The 25,711-nt window shown below is 46.2% G+C and overlaps 1 protein-coding gene across 2 annotated transcripts in view; it reads left to right on the top strand.

The window, feature by feature from the left end:
- The first annotated feature begins 1,975 nt into the window (after positions 1-1,975).
- SH2D3C (SH2 domain containing 3C) overlaps positions 1,976-25,711 on the top strand; it is a 73,695-nt gene continuing 49,959 nt past the window's right edge. Inside the window, exon 1 of one of the 2 annotated variants that reach the window (XM_063936634.1) lies at positions 1,976-2,434. In XM_063936634.1, the coding sequence (XP_063792704.1) occupies positions 2,067-2,434 (368 nt within the window). In that variant the 5' untranslated portion in view covers positions 1,976-2,066. Of the gene's footprint in view, positions 2,435-13,676; positions 13,768-25,711 lie in introns of those variants that run through there. The other variant, XM_063936635.1, reaches the window with a different exon arrangement.

The raw sequence follows: 25,711 nt of genomic DNA, 5'->3' as shown, positions 1-25,711 counted from the left end.
AAACTCCCCCCCCCCAGAGCGGAGTACAGAGGGGGATCCAAGTTAGGAAGAGGGAAAGGGCAGCGCGAGGAGCGACTGGTGAGGCGGGCCGAAGAGCGGTAATCGCCTCTGTAAGTATTCTCTCTCAATGTGTAAAATGGGGACACCTGCCGTAATGTGTGAAATGGGGACTCTTGCCTGCCGTAGTGTGGGGATTTAATGTATCAAGGGCATTGCGGTTTGTGGCATAATATGGTGCAGGGTGCATTACTGTGTGGGGCTTAATATGGTAGAATTTTTTTTTCCTGTGGTGGTCGTGATCTGTTGGAGCAGGGTCAAAAACTGGATTGTGAGGTAGTCTTTTCAGACGAGGCCATGCCCATTTAAATGAGGCCACACCCATTTAGATGAGGCCACACCCCCTTGCCGGGTGCGCGCGCAAAATTTTTTTTTTCCATCTAGGTGTGTGTGTGTGGGGGGGGGGGGGGCACATTTTTTATGTCATGGGGGGGGGGGCGCATTTTTAAATCTCGCACTGGGAGCCAAATTGGCTAGAAAACAGCCCTGCCTACTGTGAGATATGAAGACGTTAGAAGTTCTCAAAGAGTTCAATAATCATATAACAGACCAAGGCTGCAAGCCAAGTGCTCTGATACATGAAACACCCAGTCTGGTTTTTATATTCATATACTTACAGCAATATTACTTATAGTACAGAAGTAATATGACAAGTACGTTTATTTTAGTATTTTCATTTCCATTGTAAGTAATCCGAATATCATTTGGGTTTTTTTTTATGATATCTTTTCATGTATGAAATAAAGGAAGCTGTCAGCGTGTCTTGTGATGGGATTGTTTGACATGGTCATTTATGGATGAGGGTCTGTGGTAATATCAGGTCCAGGGGGTGTTTTGGGTCAGCTGGGAGTAATGTCTGGCTGAAGTACATTTGGTGAAGGAAGTGTGGAATGAAGTACAGAAGCTGTCAGTATTGCTCAGACGGGATGTGGCCTGACTGCCAGTCACAATACCAACGCCGGGATCCCGGCATCTGAAATCCCGCTGGTCGGCATGTCGACCAACAGGGACTATTCCCAATTGTGGGTGTCTACGACACACATAGAGTGAGAATAGAACCTGTGGCGAGCGCAGCAAGGGGCTTCGTTCGTTCGTTGCACTCCCCCCCCCCCCCCCCCTTCCCTGTCGGCCATGTAGCAGCAGGGATCCCGCCATTGGTATTGTGACTGCTGGTCTCCTGCCTATATGAATAGATATGGTTGTCTTTTGCTCTTTGGTATGGATGAGGTATATCTCTTACCTCTCAACTGTCCCGAGTTCAGCAGGACAGCCTCTATTTTAAGGGCCAGTCTCCTGATGTACCACAGTGGAGGCAGGTCCCACCTGTGCATGCATTAAAAAAAAATGGTGTCACTATCTCAGTCACGCTCAAACATTATTGGATTTTGGAACACTTTTGATATGGTATATTGGAACCTGTATATAGTTTTTGTAACCTAGTAGAACCTCTTGCAGCTTTTGTTTTGGTTATTGTTTGTCAACTAATAATGAGCATCCCAAAGATGACAAAACTAAGCAGGCACCATTTTCCATTACCGTTTTGGTACGGCTATACGGCTGCTCCCCTAATGTTATCATTCTTGATCAAGCAGTATATGTACTTTTGGTGCATACAGGATATTTATAACTTCATCTTGCTTTTGGGATGTAAAACTTGTCTGATGTTGCAAACTCCTGGCTATTTTTAGGCCTGATTTGAGAAAGTTTTTGTTAATGTGTAGCAAGACTTTTGTAATCTGTGTAATACCCTCTTGTTGCAAGTCTAGAAATTTGTCTTTATGTTTTCAGTTTGTCTTGAATGCCCTTTTAATTTAATTTCTGTTATTTTCACAGAATTATTTCGGTTAAATGTCTTTGGAAGTCTGAGCAGTCTACCCCGGGCTTTCCGCAGACGGGAGTCTCAGGATCCAGACTCACGTAGTAATGTCAGCTTGGACAATGTTTTTGAGAAGACCCAAGATGACCTCGCAGCCGTACCCAAGAGCCCTTCCTATGCCAGATCAAGCGACATGTACAGTCACATGGGAACCATGCCTAGACTCAGCAAAAAAGCCTCAAAGCTCAAGAAAGAAAAAGGCAAAGTCCCGCCAGCCGCCATGACCTCGCGCTCAACTAGTGACCTATTAGACGACGATTCCAGTGACATTATAGTGGTCCCTTCCTTAATGGCACAAAAGAAAATATTATCTAAAGCAGAATCAGCTGTGATAAGTGTAGAAGCTTGTGAGACAGAGCACCAGGTAGATAACCCAGTAAATGACCCTACGGAAATAACAAAGACCTGTGAGAAGATGCCAGTCATTCCTGAACAACAAAATAAAAAAGAAGTAGCATTGCAGAGCGACCTGGACCAAAGCAAACAGGGTTGTGAAGAGAGGTAAGCGGAGATGTGTTTTGTAGTCTACTTTTATTGTATTATACAACACTATTAGTTGATTTATAAAGCCCAACAATTTATAGATATACAGAACCCAAACATATCCTTTTTTTTGTGTGTTTTTGGCATGTTTATTTGGGTAAAAATATCCAAGTGCACACAAGTGTATATAATAAGGAGCAGTAGAGGGGAACAGCTAAATACGGGGAATTGATAATATTGTAATTATCTTGTGACATAAAACTATATTATTACTTTGTCGGTAGAGCTAATATAGATTATTACAAACAGTTTTTTTTTTTATTAAATAAACTCATTTGTTGAATCTTTCTAGCTCAATATATAGCACATCAGCCATAATACAAAATATAAACAAGCATAAACAACATGACTAGAGGCATTTAAGATATATATATATATATATATATATACATACACTGCTCAAAAAAATATAGGGAACACTTAAACAACACACTGAAACTCCAAGTCAATCACACTTCTGTGAAATCAAACTGTCCACTTAGGAAGCGACACTGATTGAAAATCAATTTCACATGCTGTTGTGCAAATGGAATAGACAACAGGTGGAAATTATAGGCAATTAGCAAGACACCCCCAATAAAGGAGTTGTTCTGCAGGTGGTGACCACAGACCACTTCTCAGCTCCTATGCTTTCTGGCTGATGTTTTGGTCACTTTTGAAAGCTGGCGGTGCTTTCACTCTAGTGGTAGCATGAGACGGAGTCTACAACCCACACAAGTGGCTCAGGTAGTGCAGCTCATCCAGGATGGCACATCAATGCGAGCTGTGGCAAGAAGGTTTGCTGTGTCTGTCAGCGTAGTGTCCAGAGCATGGAGGCGCTACCAGGAGGCAGGCCAGTACATCAGGAGATGTGGAGGAGGCCGTAGGAGGGCAACAACCCAGCAGCAGGACCGCTACCTCCGCCTTTGTGCAAGGAGGAACAGGAGGAGCACTGCCAGAGCCCTGCAAAATGACCTCCAGCAAGCCACTAATGTGCATGTGTCTACTCAAACGATCAGAAACAGACTCCATGAGGGTGGTATGAGGGCCCGACGTCCACAGGTGGGGGTTGTGCTTACAGCCCAACACCGTGCAGGACGTTTGGCATTTGCCAGAGAACACCAAGATTGGCAAATTTGCCACTGGCACCCTGTGCTCTTTACATATGAAAACAGGTTCTCACTGAGCACATGTGACAGACGTGACAGAGTCTGGAGATGCCAAGGAGAACGTTCTGCTGCCTGCAACATCCTCCAGCATGACCGGTTTGGCAGTGGGTCAGTATTGGTGTGGGGTGGCATTTCTTTGGGGGGCCGCACAGCCCTCCATGTGCTCGCCAGAGGTAGCCTGACTGCCATTAGGTACCGAGATGAGATCCTCAGACCCCTTGCGAGACTATATGCTGGTGCGGTTGGCCCAGGGTTCCTCCTAATGCAAGACAATGCTAGACCTCATGTGGCTGGAGTGTATCAGCAGTTCCTGCAAGACGAAGGCATTGATGCTATGGACTGGCCTGCCCGTTCCCCAGACCTGAATCCAATTGAGCACATCAGGGACATCATGTCTCGCTCCATCCACCAACGCCACGTTGCACCACAGACTGTCCAGGAGTTGGCGGATGCTTTAGTCCAGGTCTGGGAGAAGATCCCTCAGGAGACCATCCACCACCTCATCAGGAGCATGCCCAGGTGTTGTAGGGAGGTCATACAGGCACGTGGAGGCCACACACACTACTGAGCCTCATTTTGACTTGTTTTAAGGACATTACATCAAAGTTGGATCAGCCTGTAGTGTGTTTTTCCACTTTAATTTTGAGTGTGACTCCAAATCCAGACCTCCATGGGTTAATAAATTTGATTTCCATTGATAATTTTTGTGTGATTTTGTTGTCAGCACATTCAACTATGTAAAGAACAAAGTATTTAATAAGAATATTTCATTCATTCAGATCTAGGATGTGTTATTTTAGTGTTCCCTTTATTTTTTTGAGCAGTGTATATGTATATACATATATATATATATACACAACAATGTCAGCCCGGCACTCTGTTTAAGATCCAAAACGTTGCCCTGGTGCCTTCAGTGTGGATTTCAATATCTTTCAAAAAGGCTGCGGCACTCGGGGTCTTAAGAAAAGTCAAGTGTATTTAAATAGTCAAATACATTCCATCGACGTTTCGGGGACTCAAACCCCTTTGTCCAGATGTGTGATTCTCCAGAAAGTGAATATAAAGTCCTGGGCATCTCATGGATTTCTTTTTTTTTTCCTTTTAAACTGGTCTGTTAGGAAACTGTTCTTATATGAAAACAAAAGGCCCTTACACACGGTGAGATTCGGCTATGCCCGATTCTCACTATGCGACAGGGGCTAGGTCGGCACATAGTCAGTATCGCAAGCACACTCAGTATGTGCTTGCGATACAGACTATGGGGGTAATTCCAAGTTGATCGCAGCAGGATTTTTGATAGCAATTGGGCAAAACCATGTGCACTGCAGGGGAGGCAGATATAACATGTGCAGAAAGAGTTAGATTTGGGTGGGTAATTTTATTTCTGTGCAGGGTAAATACTGGCTGCTTTATTTTTACACTGCAAATTAGATTGCAGATTGAACACACCCCACCCAAATCTAACTCTCTCTGCACATGTTATATCTGCCTCCCCTGCAGTGCACATGGTTTTGCCCAATTGCTATCAAAAATCCTGATGCGATCAACTTGGAATTACCCCCCATGTGCGATTTTGGCTTAGTGTCAATTTTGACTATCTCTTCTATAGAGATTGTCAAAATTGACTTGCCTGCACAGTCTATCTATTCTTGCGATACTGACCGCGCGGGACCGCGCGGGACCGCGCATCGACATCGAATGGGGATCGCAAGGTGACTTTCACCTTGCGATCTGCATTAACTTTTCTTACGATTTTGACTATATAGTCAAAATCATAAGAAAAAATCTCACCGTGTGTACACACCACTAGTTACTTAGTAGCAATGCCTTACCCCATAACTTAAGACCCACTAAAATCTTGGTATTTTGGAGAGGTATGGAGTTTGAATTTGTGTAGCTGTCCTGTGCATCATCATGGGGAATTGCCCATATATAAATTGTGTGTGTGCATACCTCCCAACTGTCCCGATTTTCGCGGGACAGTCCCGTTTTCCGGGAACTGTCCCGCTGTCCCACCCACGGGCCGCAGTGTCCCGCGGTGGGGGGGGGGGGGGGGGGCAGTTGGGAGTCTCTGTCTCTCGCTGCCCTGCTTAGCAGAGCAGCGGTGAATAGACGCTGTGCGCATGCGCACAGCGTCTATTCACTGGAGTCCGAGGGAGAGGGGGCATGCCAGCGGCTCACAGAGCGCTGGGCATGCCCCCTTAGTGACAAAAATGGGGGCATGGCTCGCGATCGCGGGTCTTCCCGTGAAGCCACGCCCCATTTTCCTTGACCACGCCCCTTTTTCGGGAGCGCGCGTGTGTCCCGCTTGCACCAAGTTCAAAGTTGGGAGGTATGTGTGTATATATATATATATATATATAGAGTAAAGATACACTCGGCACTCCGCCAAATAAATGTAGACATCTTGCCCGGTGCCTTCCTTCTGAGTTTGATATAAGTATGGTATGTAGGCGGCACTCGTGGACTTAATTCAAATAAGAAACCCGGACACTCCTGGGTTGAATACAACGTTTCGGATTTATTATCCTTCGTCAGGTATATAACATTTGTTATATACCTGACGAAGGATAATAAATCCGAAACGTTGTATTCAACCCAGGAGTGTCCGGGTTTCTTATTTGAATTAAGTCCACGAGTGCCGCCTACATACCATACTTATATATATATATATATATATATATATTGTAATAGGGTCAGGGGAGCAGGTACCAGGTATTCCTGGAGTAGATGGCAGGATGCAGCAGCTGAGAGATCACACAAGTCGGTTGGTTTGGTGCAACTGACCTCAGACAGTTTTTATTGTGCAGAAAAACAGAAATAAATATCATAAATACCTCTCCGGCTGGCACTAACTACACACAGGATAATCCTAACTTACTAAATAAAAAAATACAAGGAGAAGTTTACAAGGCACAGCTCACTGGTTTTCAAAAGCCGGTTTCTCTCTCACAGAGACTCCATAGTCTCGCCTCTTTCCCCAGGCAGTATGAGAGACAGATGATCAGGCTGACAGCCTTTTAGCACACACCTACAGTTGAAAGCCCTAATTAGCCTTTGGTGAGGCTAATAGCGAAAGACCCGAACTGGACTTAAATGGATGGAGAGCCCGCCCTCTCTTCTCAGATCTAACCCCAGGACCCTACACCAGTTCTTACCAAAAGCTCTGAGTAGAGCTAACACAATACTACTGGGGTTTTAAAACACATAGGTAAGAAACCTGGGGCAAATATACCTGCCTTCTACCACTATTCCAGTAATCTAGGGAGGTATTCACATTTAGCCGGGGAGATGCAACCACATCTCAGTTATGCGAATCCCGCTGCCTGACTGACAGGCAGAGGCATTAATGGGGTGGCGATGCAGCGTTGCAGATATGGTGACGCGGCATTGGACAGGCAGGGTGGCGAAAATGGGGCCGGGTTTGGGGTAGCCGCATGACGTCACACGCGTCTGCTGTGACCCGGAAAATGGCAGTGGGGAGGCAGCGGGCTTCCACAAATCAGCGATGCAGTCGCAATTAGATTACGATCGCATCGCTGCCGGGTATTTGCATGCTGGGCGGCCTTGCCCTCTGCTGGGTGGCCCCCGGCATGCGATCCCAGCCAGTTGCAGATTTGCCAAAATAGCAAAACTGCAACTGAAGCTGAATGAGGTCCCTTGTTACAATATATATATATATATATATATACACACACACATATATAAAAAGTCTACCTAAATATAACGCTATATCTATAATCAACACAACACCACATCCTGAGAAAGATGCTGCTGTAAGAAGCAGTTTCCAAAACCGCACCCAAAAAATACATTGTTCAGCATCAAAGCATCTGTATGTAAAATGTAGCAGCAGGTGGAAGACACAAACTAACTATAGACACCATATAATATAGAATGGGAATCCATGAGCAACCTGTGTAGTAGCCATTTGTGGAATGCTTGTGAGAAATATCTGCTGTGCCCATGTGTGTAACTTTTGTGCGTTTGTTGCTTCTTTTTTTTTACGTTGGGCAAAGTGTTACCCATTAAAAGTATACAGTGAGAGCCGATCTCTGCCAATTCAGATGGGATACATAGGATATCCTGGCAGACGGGATTCCGGTTGTCCGATACTGAAAGCAAGATCCCGTCTGCCCCCTTGCGGGCTCGCTGCCCTTGCCATGCATCGGCCCGGTTGGTTCTATTCCCACTTGGTTGGTGGCGTGGATCCATCGACCGAGTGGGAATACCGTGTCTGGATTCCGGATTTCTGTATATCACCGGGTGTCGGGATACCAGCATCGGTCTCCTGAACGCCGGGATCCTGACAGCTGGTAAACTGACTACGTCCCAGTTAGATACAGCACAAGCATCAAGTCCTGTGTAGTGAAACGTGGCATGTGTTCTTGCACAGTAAGGGGTGCAAAAAATGTGTCCTTCCCCTTTTATCTCACTTTATTCATCTAATTGCGCAATATGACATTGCAGCTCTGTAAAACATGGCACACTGACGCAGGAAACACCCTCAAATGCACAACATCATCAGGCAATGCAAAGTTATGCCCATTTACAATGGCAGAAACTAGGTGCACCTATGCAGATCGGAGCAACGTCAAAGAGGCTTTGACCTCCACTTTGTGCAGGTGACAGGCTGGGTACACACCTGAACGATGATCGGCGAGCCACCCTGATGGGCCAACCGATCTGACGATTTGGTAAGTGTTGTGCAAGTTGCCCGTACAGACAGACAGATGTGTACGGCTGTACACGTGTACAGATGCACTTAGCGATATATTGTTCGTCCGCACCTCCCCAATGGTGTAAAAACGCAGCTGGCATGTCCCCTCCCGCCCCACGACCGCCTCTGCCTGTCAACAAGGCAGAGGCAATCGCACCAGTGAGATGCATCTCACTGTGTGCGCACACGCAACGTGGCCGCTGCGCGTACACACACCACATAGGGCTTCAGGCTGCAATTGCTGCCGTTGCAGCAGTAGGGTCTGAATTAGGCCCAATATATCACATAGTGTGTACCCAGGCTTACTCTTTATTTATTCTTTATTATTTTATTTCTTTATCAACAGCTATTTAACTATCAGTCCCTGTCCCAGTGGAGCTTACAATCTATTTTCCCTGTCACAATGATACACATACATAGTAGAGTCATTTTTTGGTCAGAAGCCCATTATCCCACCGGTATCCTTTTGGAGTGATGGAGGAAAGCCAAGCAAACATTTGGAGAACATACAGTATCCACACAGATCAGCCATGACTGGGAATTGAACTCATGACCCGAGTGCTGTAAGGCAGCACTGCTAACCACGTTGCCAGCCATGTAACATATTGTAGGAGTCTGGTGAAACACATTTTTCCTGTATTTTATTTTCCATAAAAAAAATAGTGCATACAACATATACAGTACATGTTAAACATAAAAAGAAAGCTTTTACAAAAATTGTATTATTTATTACTATATATGTGTACATATACATCTGTGGCCTTTGCTATAACTGCGATCAGCACTGTATAAAGCAGAACAGCAGAATCATATTTCGGCATGTGACAATTTGCATAGTATTTATAGAGTGCTTTCCTGCCTATACTGTATGTTTCTCTGGTGCATGAACCCTTCTTTAGATCTCACGGTAATATATTTCAATGTCATTTACTGCCTGTGCAAAGGGGCCTCTGAAATGCCAGGCAACCGCCTTGACCTACACGTCACATTATAGCTCTGACATCTCTGAGGCTGATACAGCTCACACACTGCTGCCTCAGCATCTCTGCAGCACGGAGCCTCCTGCATAAACAGGGCGATGGGGGTGGATGTACGGGGCTACTGTGGGGCCCTATAAAGTAACATATACACAAATAGGGGGCCCATTTATCAAACTGTATTTGCGGCTATATCCCCAAAAACACCCATTGCTGCAAATGCTATATATCCCCCGCATGTATGAAGGAGGGATCGAATCAGGTATCTCCAACACTTGTTGCGATCCCTCCATCGCAGCCGCATCCCCCATAGGTTCTATACTGGGCAAAGCATGCGGTGGGGATGGAGGGGTCAATATTAAGCAAAGCATCCCAATATTGACCTCCACAGCTAACGCTATCTCCTGATATTGGTAGCCCATTATAGCCTACACATCGTGGGATGTAGTTCCGGCAGAAATGGCCCCTGTACACGGCAGTAAGGCTCTCACATATGCGCATAGGCCCAGACACCCCGCTCAGCACATCGCAGGGACAGGCTCCTTTGGGAACCCTTGTCCCTGCTGCTGCATGTGCTGGATGTTACATACTGCCGATAGGATTGCATCCTGGGCACTAAGATCCCATTCAGATCACATACAATATGCGATCTATGATAAATGACCCCCTAAGTGTTTTGGGAATTGCAGGGAGGAGGAATGTGCACCATTCCAGGCTGGTAGGTTCATACAGAGGTGTCCCCACACTGTTGCTCAAATTGCACCAAATATCCCCACTTGGTGCCCCAGGTCCCCGGGCAACTTATCCGTGCCAAGCATCTTTCTCGCTCAGAATGTTCATTATTTGCATAAATATAACTGGGAGTGACAGAACTACATTGCTGGCTTACACTGATCAATTTGATGTGTGACATCTGTATATCTGTGTGCGTGTGTGACTCTGTGTGCGACTGAGGGCCTAATTCACTATGGAACGCTAATTTGCAAAAATGCAAATCGGGCAATTATCAGCAGATTGCACATGTACTGCGAACGCATTGCACATGCGCAAAGGGCCAATATGCGATTGCTCTGCATTTGCAGCCTAAGTGAAAAGCAATCGCAATTTGATTGACAGGACGTGACCGTTCATGGGTGGTAACATGGTGTTTGTGGGGAGTGGTTGGGAAAACGCAGGCCGTTTTTGGGGTGTGTATCTGACGCCATCTGCTATCACTGCGATGAAAAACATAGCGCCCAGTGCGACTGCAATTGCATTTTTTTTAAATAGGCATGGGTCAACCACAAGTGTCGCTGGAGCTCGATTTCTGCGTATGCATGCGCAAATTTGTGAATGCAGCGGAGGGCATCTTTTTCCTTTCTGGGTGGCTCTTCACATGTGATGTTTAGCAGCAGCAGTTTTGAGACAATCGCCATTTCAGCCTCAATTTAGCGAGTCTGAATCTGTGTAAGAAGGGCTCTGATGCAGCAACCACAGCTTTTTGTCCTGCCAAGTTCCGTTGTGCTTCATCTGTGACTTTGATTCATCTGTGACTATGATTCATATTTGTAAGTAAAGCAAATAAACAAAAAAAAAAAAGTAACTTTGTGTCTGGAACAAACCATGTTGCCATGCAAGGGGATCAAATACATTTATATTTTTTCTCTGTGTATTGTAAATACTGTCTGGTTTTGCATGTAGCCCACAAATGTTAGCCGGCTTTATTTTTACACTGCAATTAATATTTCATTTTGAACACACCTGACCCAAGCCTAAATCTCTGTACATGTTTACATCTGCTCCACCTGCAGTGCAACATGGTTTTGCAAAGTTGCTTTTTTTTTTTGCTTTACTTACAACACACAAATTAGGCCCTTTGTACGTGCCATGTACAGTAAGTGATTGCCCCTGTAAAATAAGTCAGAGATCTGCTGACATTCCGCACTTCTGGAAATCTCAGACTCTCCATATGGGCCAGGTGTACAAATGGGAAAATGCGGTAAAAATCCCATTTGGGGGGTTTTACCACATTTTTTTTATATGTACTATGGGGGTAATTCCAAGTTGATCACAGCAGGAAATTTTTTAGCAGTTGGGCAAAACCATGTGCACTGCAGGGGAGGCAGATATAACATGTGCAAAGAGAGTTAGCTTTGGGTGGGTTATTTTGTTTCTGTGCAGGGTAAATACTGTCTGCTTTATTTTTACACAGCAATTTAGATTGCAGATTGAACTCACCACACCCAAATCTAACTCTCTCTGCACATGTTATATCTGCCCCCCCCCTGCAGTGCACATGGGCCCTCATTCCGAGTCGTTCGCTCGGTAATTTTCATCGCATCGCAGTGAAATTCCGCTTAGTACGCATGCGCAATAATCGCACTGCGACTGCGCCAAGTAATTTTACCATGAAGATAGTATTTTTACTCACGGCTTTTTCTTCGCTCCGGCGATCGTAGTGTGATTGACAGGAAATGGGTGTTACTGGGCGGAAACACGGCGTTTTAGGGGCGTGTGGATAAAAACGCTACCGTTTCCGGAAAAAACGCAGGAGTGGCCGGAGAAATGGGGGAGTGTCTGGGCGAACGCTGGGTGTGTTTATGACGTCAAACCAGGAACGACAAGCACTGAACTGATCGCAGATACCGAGTAAGTCTGAAGCTACTCTGAAACTGCTAAGTAGTTTGTAATCGCAATATTGCGAATACATCGGTCGCAATTTTAAGAAGCTAAGATACACTCCCAGTAGGCGTAGGCTTAGCGTGAGCAACTCTGCTAAATTCGCCTTGCGAGCGATCAACTCGGAATGAGGGCCATGGTTTTGCCCAACTGCTAAAAATTTTCCTGCTGCGATCAACTTGGAATTACCCCCTAAAGCTCCACCGCCGGGTTTCCGACGGGGAGGGTAACGCCCTGTAGAAGTTATGGCCTTCTTTCTACAGCATCCCCTGTGGCCACAGCGTCACTGCGCATGCACAGATGGACTTCCGGGTCATAAACCCGGAAGTCCAGGGACCGGTGGCCATAGCAAAGGGCAGCTCTTATCGGGTAAGCTGCCCCTTGCGGTACTGTTACTATGTTACATATGTTAGTACATACATGATTAGCGTTGACGCTAAATTGTGGTGGTAGGTACCGCAAGAAGTTAGTACATCCTGCCCTAGATGTATGAGGATGCTTCTGTATATAGGGTTAGGAAGTCAGACCTTTGCAAAAGATGGGGCCCTGATTGAATAGCCATAAATATCTGCAAGATTTATTTATTGTTATATCATTTACAGTATTACAGAACCAAGTATGCCATTGTAGGAGGAAATATCCATCTCTAAACAGGGAGATGATTGACACACTTGTTAACCTGCTTTCGGAAATTATGTATACAGTTAGCAGTCAGGAAATCTATAGTCACAATGTCGACAGTGATTATGTGGATACATGTATGCCGGCGCTGGGATTCTCGACATAGGGCCTAATTCAGACCTGATCGTAGATGTACTAAATTTAGCACATCTATGATCAGCTTCCCTGACATGCGGGGGGACGCCCAGCACAGGGCTAGTCCGTCCCGCATGTCAGGTCCGACCCCGCTGCACAAGTACGAAAGCAATGCACGGCGGCGATGCTTTTGTACTTGAACAGTAGCTCTCAACCAGCGCAGCTCCTACGCGCTGGCAGGGAGCTACTCGTTGCTGTGTGACGTCACGCAGCCGCCGTGGCCCACCCCCTGCATGGTCCGGGCATGCCTGCGTTGCCCGGACCACGCCCCTACAACGGTGGCCAAACGCCGCCGGCCCGCCCCCTCCCGCCTCTGTCTGTCAATCAGGCAGAGGCGATCGCAGGGCTGAGACGGTCATCGGCTGTCTGGCATGCTCCGGTGCACTGAGGCGCCGGTGCGTGCGCAGTTCAGACTTGATCGGCACAGCAGGGATCAGCTCTGAATTAGGCCCATAGTTGGAATGATGATAACATCATTTGCACACAGTGGGGTCTGTTCTGGGTGCAGGGTGTGACCCATTATAGGCACATCAGCATGTCAGAGCCCTATAACAGGCCACGTTATGTTCTAGCTGGTGGGGCTGAATATTTATCTGCTTCTTGCTGGATCTGGACGCGTACATGCCCTTGTACATTTGCAGCACATCCCTGGAGTTTCCTCTTCCTCTCTCTGCATCATGAGAACAGGAGGAGGCCCCGGGATACCCAGAGCATGTTAATGACCTGGAATTCCATCACTTTCCAGAGTCAGGAGGAGCCGTCCCCTTGTTCTGCTGTACATTCCATACAGAGTAGTGGAGGGAGGGATATACACAGGGATAGGAGGAGGGAGGCAGCTTGGGTCCAGGGCAGACTTTCCCAACTTCCCAAACGGTCCGCTGCTTGGGAGCTGACAACTTTTTATTTTCAGATGAGTCTGAATTTCAAAGCCATGACAGACGTGGGGAGAAGATTTTACCCCATAGGCTACTGGTAAGGGCTGTATTATAGGCATGTTGGCAAGGCTTTCACTCCTGTTATTTAGAGTTCATTGCCTGACTTTTTTTTAATGTGTCATTCATTATCTACAGAATACGTAATTGGCTTCATTTATATCAGTAATCTCAGTGCTTTCTGTGCTAGTAATTGTAGCAACTGGTTAATGCTGCTGCTCAGGACAGATAAGTCAGTGTAGCATTACCTGGTGAGTGTATGATCTGTTACAGTAAAACATGGGAGCCAGCTCTGTGGGTGCTTGAGAAGCCCCAATATTTGCACCGTCACTATCCATCTCTATGCATGCCATCTTTCAGTCATATGGGGGTCACCCCCAACCTTTTAGAAAATTCAACTTTGATAAGTTAATATAGATAGTTTTGGGAGTGTATCCCTCTGAAGAGATTTGTGTGTGATTATCGGGCAGTGATATGGGTGCCACCTACGCACCCCTAAGACAGAAGTGCTGAGTCGGGATCTAGGTTATACTGTCAGTTATTATTTACATGCAAATGCTAAAATACTGTGCTGAGGCTTCAACCCAATGAGCAGTACATGGGTGATGTGACTCTGGGGATAACAGATTGTACTGTCTGACCTGGCTGGTGAGAGGAGACAGTGGCATCTTCCCGTCACTTAACCCTATCGTTGCCATAGGGGCCTGCAGCTCTGAATAATGTGATACAGCTCTATATTCATGAAATATACAGATTTACAGGTCATAGACCAGTCCACAGAGTCTTCTACTTATACTGGGGCTGTAATGAGTGTGCAACCAGTGGCACCAACCAGGATACAAGGTGCAGGGGGTGGCGTGGTTGGGGCCCCAACTGCATCCAGCTACATGGAGAGAAGGCACAGTTCTGTAATGTCCTGATGTCACGTGCGCCAGTGCGGGGCGTGTGGGCCCTGAGCACCTCTACGCCATGCTGCTGTACTGACTTTTGCACAGACCATCCACATTTACATTACATAGAAGATATTTTCTTCCTCTTACGCTGTTTTTCTTATTTCTTCTCTCCATTTCGTCTTATTTATTTTTCAACAATGTTTCGCATCCTGATGTCAATAACTGCTCTCTGATCTTGTACCTCTATGGGATTCTCTCTTTCCCACGAACACATTTTTCACTGACATCATCTGGTTACCATTAAGAACTTAGTTATTTATAGGGAGGTCACACCGCTTGGCAGAGTGGTCCAGAGCAGTGACCTCACTCTTTCCCCCCAGTCGCTGTGTGTAATGGGATTTTCTGTGTCAGCACCATACTGGTTTTTAATACAAAGCAACACTCCAGAGTCCTGGGAAGCTAGGACTTTCTATAGGCCCTTATTAATCAAAATCCAGTGATAAGGAGGTTCTTTAACTGCATCATATTTCCAGGGCACTGGATACTCAGTTGTCCCAGTGACACTGGCCTGGACTGTTAAGGATCAACTCAGGGGTGGACGAAGGATAAAAAGCACCTTTTTGAAAACAAAAATAAACTTTATTTAAATGAATACTCTTCCCTCACATATTCCTTGTTTTTAACCATTTAACTTACCTAATTCAGAATTTATTACCTGGCTTGGCAAAAAAATAAACATAAATAAATATGATGTTAGACCTAATGGAGCCCCATTACATATAACAGGCTTTGTGGTATCTCGCCTGCCAGAGGCAACTCTGCTGCTGTTGAAAAAAAATAAATTCTGCTGTACTTCCAGAAACCATGGCTCTCACACCCTATTACATCAGGCAATTTATACATTCAACATTGAGAGCAGCAAATTTGTTAGCTAAAAGGCAAAACCATGTGCACTGCAGGTGGGGCAGATGTAACATGTGCAGAGAGAGTTAGATTTGGGTGGGTTATATTGTTTCTGTGCAGGGTAAATACTGGCTGCTTTATTTTTACACTGCAATTTAGATTTCAGTTTGAACACACCCCTCCCAAATCTAACTCTCTCTGCACATGTTATATCTGCCGCACCTGCAGTGCACATGGGGCCTAAGTCAGACCTGGTCGCATGCAGGCGTTTTTTTTGCACTGCTGCGACCAGGTAATCGCCGCCTACAGGGGGAGAGGGTAAGCGCATCGCAGGGGTGCGAACGGCTGTGTAGAGAACTGCATAAACAAAAGTTTCTGCAGTTTCTGCACAGCCCAGGACTTACTCAGCCGCTGCGACGATCCGGGGCGCTGGTGATGTCAGGAATCCTCCTCTGGAATGGGTGGACACGCCTGCGTTTTTCCGGACACTCCCAGGAAACGGTGAGTTGCCGCCCAGGAATGCCTTCTGCCTGTCAATCTTCTTGGGATCGCCCCTACGATCGCTTTCTTCGTGGAAACCGTTGCTGTCCGGCGATCCCCGTCACCGGACAGCGAAGCGCCTGCACATTGCGGACCCCACGCATGCGCTGTTCAGACCTGATCGCGCGCCTGCGAAAAAAGGCAGCGTGTGATCGGGTCTGAATGACCCCCATGGTTTTGCCCATTAGCTAACATATTTGCTGCTGCAATCAGGTCTGATTTAGGCCCTATAGCATTGTAGCCTGTTGCTATTGTCTAGACTCTAGGCAGGGGTACGTGTGTCACATTTAGGGGTATTTGTAAATGTTTATTTAGGGGGGAGGGGTGGGGGCTATTGATGACTAAATACACAGGGCCTGATTAAGAGGTGAAGTATTGATGCTGGACGAAGTTGGCCAATGTTGTAAGTCTGCGCATGCGCCTGAGTCAAGCAGCGCATGCGTCCCAATTGTTCCCGCTCAGAGACGCAGTGCAGACTCGGATGCAGAGTCAGTGGATATGAGTGGGTGATCCTGGAAGGAGTATCTGTTGATACGGGCATGTCACGGACGTGTCACTGAGAGCGCCTGCATCCAGTGACGCACAGCCGCTCACACAGGACGCCATACTCAGACGGAGAAACTGCACCTGCCATAGGGCTGATGCAACTTCCAAATGTGTGTCCAATGGTGCATCTAAATATGCTCCGAGACGGAAAAGCACAGTCTCAAGACGCTGCAAGTGTCCATTTCAATTGAGATGAAATTGGCCGCAGCATTAGCATGAGATGCAATCATGCTGTCGCCAATGTCTGCCGCAAAAGATGCGCCCGAGTCTGCATCCAACGCAGAATGAGGTGTAAGCAGCGTTCTTAGGATCTTTAGCCCCCTGCATCAGTGCATCACAGCAGGACCCTGACAACACAATGACAAAGTCTGTCCCTGTGTATTGGTTTGCAAATGTCGGGGTACAGATAACGCAGACGGGCTGCCAGGGACTCGGGAGATCCCAGGTGGAAAATGACAGAAGCACTGCTGCAGAGAATCCATAATTAGCCTAAAGAGATTGACATCCGTTCCTGGTATTCTGTTGCATTCTGCTCACCATTTCTGTGTCTCCGTCAGCTGCCTCTAACCTCCTAATACTACAATAGCTTTCCTTAGATCTTCTACCTCTGCTCTGTGAGATTCTCTCTTCCCCACAGACACAGTTTTCGCTGACATCATCTGGTTACAATTAAGACCCTAGAATAGAGCTTTCAGTCATTTGTTTCTACATATACCACTGGGATCTTCGTTAAATAGGTTTCCTCCATTCAAGGGATAGGGATGCCTGCAAAAACTGATAAATCTTTGATAAATATACCCCATAATCTCTAGTGGTTCCCCCTGGTGGTAATATAAGGTTGGATGGAGCATTTCCGATTAGAGCATATTTCAACGTTCCATTTGCACACAGCGATGTTCATACATCAAGGTGCAATGTGGCTTTTCTTCTCATTAAATTGTCCTTTTCCTAATATCTGCAAATTAACTGCACATAATTAGAAGTAGATCAGTCATTAACCATAAATCAAAATTACTATAGACAAATAATGGCACATTGCAAAATGGTGCAAAAGGAGTCAGATCTGGTGATAACTAGTGATGTGCACCGGACATTTTTCGGGTTTTGTGTTTTGGTTTTGGATTCGGTTCTGCGGCCGTGTTTTGGATTTGGACGCGTTTTGGCAAAACCTCACAGAAATTTTTTTGTCGGATTCGGGTGTGTTTTGGATTCGGGTGTTTTTTTCAAAAAACCCTAAAAAACAGCTTAAATCATAGAATTTGGGGGTCATTTTGATCCCATAGTATTATTAACCTCAATAACCATAATTTCCACTCATTTCCAGTCTATTCTGAACACCTCACACCTCACAATATTATTTTTAGTCCTAAAATTTGCACAGAGGTCGCTGTGTGACTAAGCTAAGCGACACAAGTGGCCGACACAAACACCTGGCCCATCTAGGAGTGGCACTGCAGTGTCAGGCAGGATGGCACTTCAAAAAAATAGTCCCCAAACAGCACATGATGCAAAGAAAAAAAGAGGCGCACCAAGGTCGCTGTGTGACTAAGCTAAGCGACACAAGTGGCCGACACAAACACCTGGCCCATCTAGGAGTGGCACTGCAGTGTCAGGCAGGATGGCACTTCAAAAAAATAGTCCCCAAACAGCACATGATGCAAAGAAAAAAAGAGGCGCACCAAGGTCGCTGTGTGACTAAGCTAAGCGACACAAGTGGCCGACACAAACACCTGGCCCATCTAGGAGTGGCACTGCAGTGTCAGGCAGGATGGCACTTCAAAAAAATTGTCCCCAAACAGCACATGATGCAAAGAAAAATGAAAGAAAAAAGAGGTGCAAGATGGAATTGTCCTTGGGCCCTCCCACCCACCCTTATGTTGTATAAACAGGACATGCACACTTTAACGAACCCATCATTTCAGCGACAGGGTCTGCCACACGACTGTGACTGAAATGACTGGTTGGTTTGGGCCCCCACCAAAAAAAGAAGCAATCAATCTCTCCTTGCACAAACTGGCTCTACAGAGGCAAGATGTCCACCTCGTCATCATCCTCCGATTCCTCACCCCTTTCACTGTTTACATCCCCCTCCTCACAGATTATTAATTCGTCCCCACTGGAATCCACCATCTCAGGTCCCTGTGTATTTTCTGGAGGCAATTGCTGCTGGTGAATGTCTCCACGGAGGAATTGATTATAATTCATTTTGATGAACATCGTCTTCTCCACATTTTCTGGAAGTAACCTCGTACGCCGATTGCTGACAAGGTGAGCGGCTGCACTAAACACTCTTTCGGAGTACACACTGGAGGGAGGGCAACTTAGGTAGAATAAAGCCAGTTTGTGCAAGGGCCTCCAAAATGCCTCTTTTTCCTGCCAGTATACGTACGGACTGTGTGACGTGCCTACTTGGATGCGGTCACTCATATAATCCTCCACCATTCTTTCAATGGTGAGAGAATCATATGCAGTGACAGTAGACGACATGTCAGTAATCGTTGGCAGGTCCTTCAGTCCGGACCAGATGTCAGCACTCGCTCCAGACTGCCCTGCATCACCGCCAGCGGGAGGGCTCGGAATTCTTAGCCTTTTACTCGCACCCCCAGTTGCGGGAGAATGTGAAAGAGGAGATGTTGACGGGTCACGTTCCGCTTGACTTGACAATTTTCTCACCAGCAGGTCTTTGAACCTCTGCAGACTTGTGTCTGCCGGAAAGAGAGATACAACGTAGGTTTTAAATCTAGGATCGAGCACGGTGGCCAAAATGTAGTGCTCTGATTTCAACAGATTGGCCACCCGTGAATCCTGGTTAAGCGAATTAAGGGCTCCATACACAAGTCCCACATGCCTAGCGGAATCGCTCTGTTTTAGCTCCTCCTTCAATGTCTCCAGCTTCTTCTGCAAAAGCCTGATGAGGGGAATGACCTGACTCAGGCTGGCAGTGTCTGAACTGACTTCACGTGTGGCAAGTTCAAAGGGTTGCAGAACCTTGCACAACGTTGAAATCATTCTCCACTGCGCTTGAGTCAGGTGCATTCCCCCTCCTTTGCCTATATCGTGGGCAGATGTATAGGCTTGAATGGCCTTTTGCTGCTCCTCCATCCTCTGAAGCATATAGAGGGTTGAATTCCACCTCGTTACCACCTCTTGCTTCAGATGATGGCAGGGCAGGTTCAGGAATGTTTGGTGGTGCTCCAGTCTTCGGTACGCGGTGGCTGAATGCCGAAAGTGGCCCGCAATTCTTCGGGCCACCGACAGCATCTCTTGCACGCCCCTGTCGTTTTTTTATTAATTCTGCACCACCAAATTCAATGTATGTGCAAAACATGGGACGTGCTGGAATTTGCCCAGATGTAATGCACGCACAATATTGCTGGCGTTGTCCGATGTCACAAATCCCCAGGAGAGTCCAATTGGGGTAAGCCATTCTGCGATGATGTTCCTCAGTTTCCGTAAGAAGTTGTCAGCTGTGTGCCTCTTCTGGAAAGCGGTGATACAAAGCGTAGCCTGCCTAGGAACGAGTTGGCGTTTGCGAGATGCTGCTACTGGTGCCGCCGCTGCTGTTCTTGCTGCGGGAGGCAATACATCTACCCAGTGGGCTGTCACAGTCATATAGTCCTGAGTCTGCCCTGCTCCACTTGTCCACATGTCCGTGGTTAAGTGGACATTGGGTACAACTGCATTTTTTAGGACACTGGTGACTCTTTTTCTGAGGTCTGTGTACATTTTCGGTATCGCCTGTCTAGAGAAATGGAACCTAGATGGTATTTGGTACCGGGGACACAGTACCTCAATCAAGTTTCTAGTTGCCTCTGAATTAACGGTGGATACCGGAACCACGTTTCTCACCGCCAAGGCCTGAGTTATCCGTTTTGCAGCAGGATGACTGCTGTGATATTTCATCTTCCTCGCAAAGGACTGTTGGACAGTCAATTGCTTACTGGAAGTAGTACAAGTGGTCTTCCGACTTCCCCTCTGGGATGACGATCAACTCCCAGCAGCAACAACAGCAGCGCCAGCAGCAGTAGGCGTTACACTCAAGGATGCATCGGAGGAATCCCAGGCAGGAGAGGACTCGTCATACTTGCCAGTGACATGGCCTGCAGGACTATTGGCTTTCCTGTGTAAGGTGGAAATTGACACTGAGGGAGTTGGTGGTGTGGTTTGCAGGAGCTTGGTTACAAGAGGAAGGGATTTAGTGGTCAGTGGACTGCTTCCGCTGTCATCCAAAGTTTTTGAACTTGTCACTGACTTCTGATGAATGGTGATGTATAAGGGAGGATGTTCCTAGGTGGTTAATGTCCTTACCCCTACTTATTACAGCTTGACAAAGGCAACACACGGCTTGACACCTGTTGTCCGCATTTGTGTTGAAATAATTCCACACCGAAGAGGTGATTTTGTTTGTATTTTGACCAGGCATGTCAATGGCCATATTCGTCCCACGGACAACAGGTGTCTCCCCGGGTGTCTGACTTAAACAAACCACCTCACCATCAGAATCCTCCTTGTCAATTTCCTCCCCAGCGCCAGCAACACCCATATCCTCATCCTGGTGTACTTCAACAGTGACATCTTCAATTTGACTATCAGGAACTGGACTGCGGGTGCTCCTTCCAGCACTTGCAGGGGGCGTGCAAATGGTGGAAGGCGCAAGCTCTTCCCATCCAGTGTTGGGAAGGTCAGGCATCGCAACCGACACAATTGGACTCTCCTTGGGGATTTGTGATTTAGAAGAACGCACAGTTCTTTGCTGTGCTTTTGCCAGCTTAAGTCTTTTCATTTTTCTAGCGAGAGGATGAGTGCTTCCATCCTCATGTGAATCTGAACCACTAGCCATGAACATAGGCCAGGGCCTCAGCCGTTCCTTGCCACTCCGTGTCGTAAATGGCATATTGGCAAGTTTACGCTTCTCATCAGACGCTTTCAATTTTGATTTTTGGGTCATTTTACTGAACTTTTGTTTTTTGGATTTTACATGCTCTCCACTATGACATTGGGCATTGGCCTTGGCAGACGACGTTGATGGCATTTCATCGTCTCGGCCATGACTAGTGGCAGCAGCTTCAACACGAGGTGGAAGTGGATCTTGATCTTTCCCTATTTTAACCTCCACATTTTTGTTCTCCATTTTTTAATGTGTGGAATTATATGCCAGTATCAATAGCAATGGCCTACTACTATATATACTGCACACAACTGAAATGCACCACAGGTATGGATGGATAGTATACTTGACGACACAGAGGTAGGTAGAGCAGTGGCCTACTGTACCGTAATGCTATATATTATATACTGGTGGTCAGCAAACTGTGCAAAACTGAAATGCACCACAGGTATGGATGGATAGTATACTTGACAACACAGAGGTAGGTACAGCAGTGGCCTTCCGTACCGTACTGCTATATATACTGGAGGTCACTGTGTCAGCAAACTGCACAACTGAAATGCACCACAGGTATAGAATCTAGATGGATAGTATACTTGACGACACAGAGGTAGGTACAGCAGTGGCCTACTGTACCGTAATGCTATATATTATATACTGGTGGTCAGCAAACTGCAAAACTGAAATGCACCACAGGTATGGATGGATAGTATACTTGACGACACAGAGGTAGGTACAGCAGTGGCTTACTGTACCGTAATGCTATATATTATATACTGGTGGTCAGCAAACTGTGCAAAACTGAAATGCACCACAGGTATGGATGGATAGTATACTTGACGACACAGAGGTAGGTACAGCAGTGGCCTTCTGTACCGTACTCCTATATATTATATACTGGTGGTCAGCAAAATTATGCACTGTACTACTATATACTACACAATGCAGCACAGATATGGAGTGTTTTTCAGGCAGACAACGTATACTGGTGGTCACTGGTCAGCAAAACTCTGCACTGTACTCCTCCTATATAATATTATACTGGTGGTCCCCAGTCCCCACAATAAAGCAGTGTGAGCACAGATATATGCAGCACACTGAGCACAGATATGGAGTGTTTTTCAGGCAGACAACGTATACTGGTGGTCACTGTCAGCAAAACTCTGCACTGTACTCCTCCTCAGGGCCGACCCTAACCAATATGATGCCCTAGGCAAGATTTTGGCTGGTGCCCCCTAGCACCACCGCTGGTTCTGCCTCTGACCTTGTACCTCTTTCCCAGTACCATCACCCCTCACCCATAGCAGTACTTATTTTGCTGTTTGTACCCCCTATATTTTCGCACATTTGGCGCACAGCCCAAAAAGGGGTGTGTTTTTGCTGGCAAGGGGCATGGCCACACAATAGTAACCCCAATTCCAATTACGCCACACAGTACTGCAACTTTATTCACATTTGATCATGCGATAGTGTCCATAATTCATATTACATCCCACAGTAGTATTACTTTACCTTATAAACATTACTCCTCACAATAGAGCCCCTTATTCACATTACATCACACTGAATTGCTCCTTATTCACATTACACCACACCCTATTGCTCTTTATTCATATTAGACTACACAGTAGTGCCCTTTCTATACGCAACGCCACATAGTGGAGCACCTTATACACATAATGCCACACATTAGTAATGCATTTATACACATGATTCCACACAGTAATGCCCCTTACACATTATTAATGTCCTTATAAACATAATACGCCTTACACATTATGACAACCTTTATTAATGCCCTTTTACACATAATGTCCCTTACATATATGCCACACATTATTAATGCCCCTATACACATAATGACACACATAGTGCACCCTACACATTTGCTGCACATTATTAGTGCCCCTATACACATAATGACACACATACAGTAGTACCCTGTTACACATGTGCCACACATTATTAATGCCCTTACACACATAATGACACACATAGTGCCCCCTTACACCTATGTTGCACATTATTAATGCATTTTTACATGACACACATAATGCTCCTTACACATATTCCGAACACTATTGCACAACCAACCCACTCACATGCACACAGCACTACACTGCCACTAACACTGTGACCTCTGCCTCTGCTTGGATACAGATGTGTCCTCATAAATCTTGCCTCAATGCTAACGTCGGGCACCTTTTTTTTACGAAAATGCATCTTATTTGCATTGCTATGTGGCTAGGATGCACAAGCGCTTTCTGCTGATTAAACTGATATGCAGCATGCCTATACTGTATACTGTGTGAGACTGTGGCTTTATCTGCATAAGAAATGCTACACACAGAATATAGGCATGCCGCATATCATTTTAATCAGCAGAAGCTGCTGATGCCCCTAGGCATATCAAATGCCCTAGGCAATTGCCTAGTTTGCCTATGCCTATGGCCGGCTCTGCTCCTCCTATATAATACAGCTGCTCCCCAGTCCCCACAAGTAAGCAGTGTGAGCACAGATATATGCAGCACACTGAGCACAGATAAGGAGCGTTTTTTTCAGGCAGAGAACGGATAAAACTGGTGGTCACTGATCAGCAAAACTCTGCACTGTACTCCTCCTATATTAATATAAAGCTGCTCCCCAGTCCCCACAATGATATAAGCAAGCACAAATATTTGCATCAACTCAGCAATGAATAAACGGAGAGGACGCCAGCCACGTCCTCTCCCTAACATTTCCAATGCACGAGTGAAAATGGCGGCGACGCGCGGCTGCTTATATAGAATCCGAATCTCGCGAGAATCCGACAGCGGGATGATGACGTTCGGGCGCGCTCGGGTTAACCGAGCCATACGGGAGAATCCGAGTATGCCTCGGACCCGTGTAAAATGGGTGAAGTTCGGGGGGGGTTCGGTTTCCGAGGAACCGAACCCACTCATCACTAGTGATAACATCCAAAAAGCTGTCACCTGGGGGTCAATTCAATTAGGGACAAAGGTGGGGGTTGCCATTGCAATGGTGTATAAACATCGGCAATGGCACCCAAAGTCACCCCCCTCACAGGCCAATCTCGCACTGGACTGATAACAGCCACGCTTACTCGCGCGGGCGAGAACATCGCTCCTAATTAAATTGACCCTATGATGTCACAACCTGATGAAAATAACTTTCAACCTTTTTTATCTATTAATTTCACCAAGAAGGGGATACCGGTGCCCATTTGGAAGATGCGGTCCCCAAAACTTTCTAAGGAGACTGCAAAAATGCCCCATTTACCAAACTGCCTTTTTGGATATTGTCCCAGCTGTCACCGCCTAAAGTTTGCATTACCCCATTGCAGCCTATAGGCTATACCAGTGCATTAAGCAAGATGGGTCTGAACCCAGAAGTAAATAGCGTAATAGCAGTAGCCATCCCTTTACTTTTTAGCCTTGGCCAGGACAGGCTCTTATCGTGCACACGGTCCGTGCCGTGACGATTTATTATCGTCACACGGTCCGTGCCATAATAAATAGCACTGAAAACGCATTCCAAAGTGCCGCAATATGCAGCAATAAGGAGAGCTAATATTTGAGGCTGTAGCTCACATTTTAATAAAACGACCCCAATGAAACTTGTTAGATGGTCACAAAATATAAGAAAGTCTTAAAGGGCCACATGTAAGTCATGGGCTACAATGTGGACAGCTTTGGAACAAAATAATCTTTAAAGGGGACAAGTGGAGAAGTAGCCAATAGCAACCAATCAGATACTAGCTAGGCATGGCCATCGGTTGCAATCGATGTCGCTATCGGCGATAGGCATTGATGGCACATAAACAATTTATAGAGAGCCGGCCCTAGGCATAGGCAAACTAGGCAAATGCCTATGGCAGTTGGAATGCCCAAGGGCACAAGCAGATTCTGCTGATTAAAATGATATGCAGCATGCCTATATTCTGTGTGTGACTGCGGCTGTATCTGCATATGGAATGCTATGTTACAGTGTCAGTAATAGGATATGTGTCATGCCTATATTCTGTGTGTGACTGCGGCTGCATCTGCATACGGAATGCTATGTTACAGTGTATTCCTGGAAATCACTGTAACATAGCATTTCATATGCAGATACAGCCGCAGTCGCACACAGTATATAGGCATGCCGCATATCATTTTAATCAGCAGAACCTGCTTGTGCATCCTAGCCACATAGCAATGAAAATAAGATGCATT

This window comes from Pseudophryne corroboree, chromosome 8 (genome assembly GCF_028390025.1).
Source record: "Pseudophryne corroboree isolate aPseCor3 chromosome 8, aPseCor3.hap2, whole genome shotgun sequence".
In the NCBI taxonomy this organism is placed as follows: Eukaryota; Metazoa; Chordata; class Amphibia; order Anura; family Myobatrachidae; genus Pseudophryne; species Pseudophryne corroboree.
This window is presented reverse-complemented; position numbering and strand designations above follow the sequence as displayed.